Source organism: Esox lucius, chromosome 6, assembly GCF_011004845.1.
Source record: "Esox lucius isolate fEsoLuc1 chromosome 6, fEsoLuc1.pri, whole genome shotgun sequence".
NCBI lineage: Eukaryota > Metazoa > Chordata > Actinopteri > Esociformes > Esocidae > Esox > Esox lucius.
The window spans coordinates 5,782,280-5,787,957 of NC_047574.1; the positions used below are offsets into that span (position 1 = coordinate 5,782,280).

Consider the following 5,678-nt stretch of genomic DNA (forward strand, 5'->3'; position numbering starts at 1 on the left):
TTGTTTCAAAATACGACATGACTATGGGCCGTTAATCGCTTGAAATATTTTAATGGATGAACTTTCTGGTTGTTATTTACCCCCTGAAGCAGAGCAGGAACAAGATTCCTCTAGTAATTGTACAACAGTATTTGCTCGACAATGGGAGTTACATGCTATTTTGCACTCACATGAATTGCTCAGCGGAGGCTCTTCCAGGTTGTTTCACAGCTCATAAGAAAAACGAAATAGAATTACCGAGTATTATTATATCTCACACGATTGAAAAAAAAATAGAAAAACTGTATCCCAGCGTTTTATGCGTGAGTGATGAAACTTCCGATTCTTAGCTGAATAAACTGAAACAGGTGTGAACATTTCTACTAATGATTCCGTCCGTACACATCAATTCATAAGCACAGTAGATAAATAAACCCGATACCGACCATAGGCTGAACTTGTGAACTGGGTGGTAGCCTAATGAAGATGTCATGGTCTAGTTTTAATCGGGTTCATTCAAATTGACAAGCGGAAAATCTTCCAGTCTCACCTACGTTTTTCATGCGGTTGAGAGGGCACGAGCTAATGATCATAGAGAAACCTGCACGGGCCTAAACTTGTTGTACCCTATTATGTGACTGGTCGTTTTAGTTTAAAGAGATGTTATGAATCAAATTGTGAATTGTTTTCGAAGTAAGGCCTATTTGATCAGACTATAAGCTGAGCCTGAAATGTAATATGTCTTTCTGTTTGCATAGTTCAATGATTGGAATGGGCAAGGAAGAGGGTGCACTCAGCGGGGTTTAGGATTAGTTCCGTCGCTCGATTAAACCTGAAATACTTCATGTAAATAATTGTCAGTCCCATTATAGATGCACTGGATCATCTTTAGACAGAAAAACACGTTGTTCAATACTTTGTTTGGTATTGTAAACGAGTCAATTACTAGGCGAATGTTTTCCCCACACCATCTCTGCTGTTTTCAGTGGTTTATTATACATTTGAAACTTTGATTTAAAAAACAAGAAACATCCGTGACTAAAGGTGGTCGGGCGGTCTAAACAGCTGCCTCGGCTGAACACGTTTAAATCCGAACCACTCATCTTTCAACATCCCAATATGTCTTCCAATAAACTTATAACAATATACTACACACACACACATATATTCTACACTCATATATATATATATGTGTGTGTGTGTGTGTGTAGAATATTGTTATAAGTATTTTGGCCATATAGATGTTTGTAACATAATAATGCAATGACACACAAGGATTGTAGTATTACATTTATTTAAACGAATCATTATTAATGGATATTCGGAATTTGGCAACGAGGCCCTACAATTCCCCAGACAGAGAGATTAACGTGTATATACCATTTTCCTGTCGGCGTCTACTATAAAGGAAATCTGAGGTAGTTTTAAGATCCAGAGGCTTTCATTCATTGCTATACTTAGCAATCACACACACTTTAGACAAGCAAATGTATTCTAACTGCAAAAAAAGATACATATTAAGCATACCAATGGTATGCACGATTTAATCTCACTCCTGGAAAGTAGCTAAATAACCGAATCGCCAAAATATCCCTTTAAATAAAAGACACAATTCCTTCTATAAACAAAATGCATACATGCGGAATTCTGCAAACAGAGCTACTATTTATCAAAACATTTATGCAGAAGTAGTGTCTTCTCTATAAAAACATACAGACTAAAGGAAGCAATCCATGCATGAAACGAACAGTAGTCAACTTGAAAAACTGCATTTCAAGCCAAGACATTTCCAGGGCAAATAACAGGTTGGACATATAAGTTGGTCTCGGTTAGTGTCTTAAATGCTCTACTTCCAACCTACTTCCGCTTTAAACTGGCGCAGGTTACCGAATTGCTAATTGGGTAGGTAATATTGTACAGATATGTTTTTGGTATAACCAGTGCAACCTATTTATACACTGAATAGCCTACTTTGTTTTAAGGCACGTATAACAATAAAGCAAATGCATAGCACTTCTTGTACTCACTGAGTACTTCACACAGGTATGCCAACGACGAGTCGTATTAAATAATCAACACAAGTCTCACAGTGATGACACATATGTCTGGGGCTACACCTCGGTTCCTTCCCGGCTGTATATTAAATGGTTGACACTGAACTGGTTAGAAAGAGAGTTGCCGAGGCCCAGACCTCCGCTGTGACCGTTCTGCGCAGACGTGTAGTAGTTCATCCGACTCGAGGTGGAGAGGTGAGAGGTATCTGAGTTCAGTGGGGTGATCTGCGACGGGGAATAGGAACCAAGTCCAGACATGTTTTCTCGGGTCTGATGATGTGACAAATCCCCCATAACATGTCCTCCACCCGAACCGAAGTCCCCCCGGCCCCCCCGGACGGAACCGTTTGCATTGGCCGGAAGCATCGCGTTCATGTTGGACACGAAGTTGTTGAAACAGGGGCTGTGTTCCACCGACGGGGATGGGGATGACTTGGGCTCCGAGGAGCCAGGTGAGTTCTGGAGGCTGGGAGGTGATGAACTCATGATGCTGGCCGTGTCGGAGAGCTTCAGGGCGCCGCAGTCCTGCTCTGACTTCACAGGTATAACGGTGTTGGGTTCCCCTCCGTTCAAGTCTGCTCGCCTCTTTCTTTTTCTTCTGAAGTTGCCGTTATCAAACATTTTCTCACAGTTTGGGTCCAACGTCCAGTAATTTCCCTTTCCTATGAAGCATATTATAAAAAGACACATATGCATTAGGCAATGTAATGTATATATTGCACACAACTCATACAAAACCTCCAAAATGTAATATAAACTAAATTGCATGACATTTAAAAGGACACAAGTACGTGATATAAACAATTACATATAATGTACAGATCAAGCCCAGTCAACTTACCAGGGTCATCTTCATCCCGGGCCACTTTCTTGAAACAGTCGTTCAATGACAAGTTGTGCCTAATTGAGTTCTGCCAACCAGCCTTGCTTTTCTTATAAAATGGAAAGTTCTCCGCCACATACTGATAAATCTGACTCAGCGTCAGCCTCTTGTCCCCAGCGTTTTGGATAGCCATTGCTATCAAAGCAGAGTAGGAGTAAGGAGGTCTAACCATTTTAAACAATTCTTGCTGGCTGGAAATAGAGAGCCATCCGAGATCTGCTCCGCCAAACCCCGTGGGAGGTGGCAGGAATTGCCGTTGGTTCGCTCCATATCCTGACTGAATGTACGACGCTCCATTCGACCCGGTCAGATATGGAGACGAGTTGATGCTAGGGCCATTGAGCCACAAGTACGGGTTGGAGGTCGGGGAGGCGTACTCCGCGAGTCCGTAGGTCGGAGAGTGCGCGGGCGGCCTCTGCGGGTGGTGACCGTGATGGAGGTTTTGCTGGTACATGCTGCCGAAGTTATCACAGTAGACCGCCATGTCAAGGAGTTCCTGCGCGCTGTGGTGTTGAATGGGGCTGCTCTGAGGGTTGGATGGCTGCTGTCCAAAAGCGTTCATAATCCGTTTTAATCGTTTCTTATTTTTTCTATCATCAATAACACGCGATTCCTTTCCAAACAGTCTCTCTTCGCCAGTCTCTCCCGGAGGACTGGAGGATGACCCGGGAGAGGAGGCGTATTTAAGTGCTCCGTCTGGAGCAGGACAGGTAACTGAATGAACTGTCTAGATAGTAACTCCCCTTTTCTGTCACGCTTCAGTCGACTCGTCTTAACCGAACCAGTGAGAAATAGCTAAATCCTTCATTTAGATGTTTTTTAAGTTAACCTGGGGATAAAACAGGCTAAGTAATTGTTTACGCATGTGTTGTTGTAATATTGGCCAATTTTTACAGAAATAGTTAGGTATTCTTTCAGTTGGATTATTTCCCAAATCAAAAAATTCAACAATACAGGCTTGATAAATTTCATGTTTTATATAATGTGTGTGTGTTTTATATATATATATATATATATATATATATATATATATATATATATATATATATATATATATATATATAAAACATGAAAACATTAAAATCAGTATATATAATATGATATAGATTGTCTGTTTGTTGAATATAACTTCCATACGTTTTACATTGATGTACAGAAGCGTAAAAGGAGAACGTTTTCATTTTCATAAGTGTTACAAACTCCACCGAAGTGCGTGCATGATTAGTAAAAGTAAAAGTTAGGGTCTTTAAAAAAAATAAACAATGTCAGATTGGCCAAGTGTTTAGACCACGTGCACGATCTCTTTAACGAATTAGTTTGAAATAAACATGTCTCGAGTGTTACCCGTGTGAAATAGCAACAAGTTGAGCAGCGGATAACAATATTTTGGGTCCCCTGGTCGCTGGACCCAGGCTACCTGTAGGGTATATCATCTTGCTATTATTTATAATTGTATTATTGCGATGTTTAATATGTAGCCTAGTTAAACACATTTAGTCAAATACCTTTAAGGTGCTTATTCTGATTTAAAACCCACAGACAAAATGTTGGCTGCAGTACACGGGGTTGATTGTAGGGCTTTCGTTTAATTTGAAGATAAAACGAACATATTTGGTAAATGCTTGTTTTTCTAATTAATTATTCAACAACAGTTTTTTATCATTTTGTAGATATGAACCATAGATATATACCAGGCTAAAAGCATTTGATTAAAATCAAAGAAACATTTCCAGGAACTTTCAGCGGCCAATGAATAATAGGCCTACATACTTGCCCAAATACGTAAACGATTGCCGCAGAGGACAAGACCTAATGAAGTAGTTCTGTTACCTAATTGCATATTTTATTAGTTAAATTTTCCTGACACATGCCACGAGTTACAATTGGCCCATATTAGCCTAATGTCTCCAGATTATAAAAGCGATAATAGGCTAAACTATTTATCACATTGTCTCTTTGTAAACTGTAGATAGCACTTCATATTTCAGTCGTTTGTTTAAATTACAATTTATTATGTAGTTTCACAGTAAGGTAGTCGTGCCTTTGTTTTCACGAATTTACAGTTGTTGGTGAAAATGTTGCTCTGTTGTTCCTTGATAGGTTGTTAAACTAAGATAATAATAATAATTATGTAATAAAATAAAAAAATGCGTTAAAGCCCTTTCTATGTAGCAAGTTGGATTTGGCGGCAATTATAACAGGTTGTTTAAAATGGGCGATGGAATTCATGTTGTTTTTAAATGCTGCCCTCACCTTACAATAAGATTATTTACAAATGAATATTCCAGAAGATCTCACAATCCAAGACACCCAATCTGATGGCTTCTTTGAGGAGGTAATATGCCTACACAACAGTGGCCATTTCACCTTTGTTTGAGATTTTGAGATAAGCCTACCAAAAATAAACTATAAGCCATGAACGGTATTATGAGTTAACATAAAATATCATAGTTAAAAAGCTTCAAATGTGCCAAGGAAATTCTGATTGCAGGGCTCAGTCAAGACTATTTATTGTTATAAATTATATATTCAGCAGCTGATTGGACACGAGTAGTCCAATCACCACCCCATTACCATGTATATGGTATTCAAACAGATTTTGTTTAAATGAAATACAAGCATTAAAGGCCATTTGGCTAAGATGGCGTATTGGGCCTAGCCGGGTTCTACGGGTGTCAGTTCCACTCAGTTCTGCAGTCAGACCTGGCGGGGTGTTGGGTGGAACGGGCATCATGCATTTGTCTTCCTCTAATCTAAACTAA

At 39.5% G+C, this 5,678-nt stretch overlaps 1 protein-coding gene across 1 annotated transcript; it reads right to left on the reverse strand.

The window, feature by feature from the left end:
* Positions 1-1,382: 1,382 nt before the first annotated feature.
* On the reverse strand, positions 1,383-3,612 carry foxi1 (forkhead box i1). The gene is made up of 2 exons (XM_010868684.3): positions 2,875-3,612; positions 1,383-2,695 (listed from the first exon to the last, which is right to left on the reverse strand). The coding sequence occupies exons 1-2, from the start codon at positions 3,476-3,478 to the stop codon at positions 2,091-2,093; spliced, it is 1,209 nt and encodes a 402-aa protein (XP_010866986.1). The 5' UTR covers positions 3,479-3,612; the 3' UTR covers positions 1,383-2,090.
* Between the last annotated feature and the right edge of the window lie 2,066 nt (positions 3,613-5,678).

What these genes read in the sequence shown, in the direction of transcription:
- foxi1 (XM_010868684.3), bottom strand. Translation starts at nt 3,478, where the DNA reads ATGAACGCTTTTGGACAGCAGCCATCCAACCCTCAGAGCAGCCCCATT. An exon ending in CCGGGATGAAGATGACCCTG is followed by an intron (nt 2,696 to 2,874) that starts GTAAGTTGACTG and finishes TATGCTTCATAG; the next exon opens with GAAAGGGAAATTACTGGACG.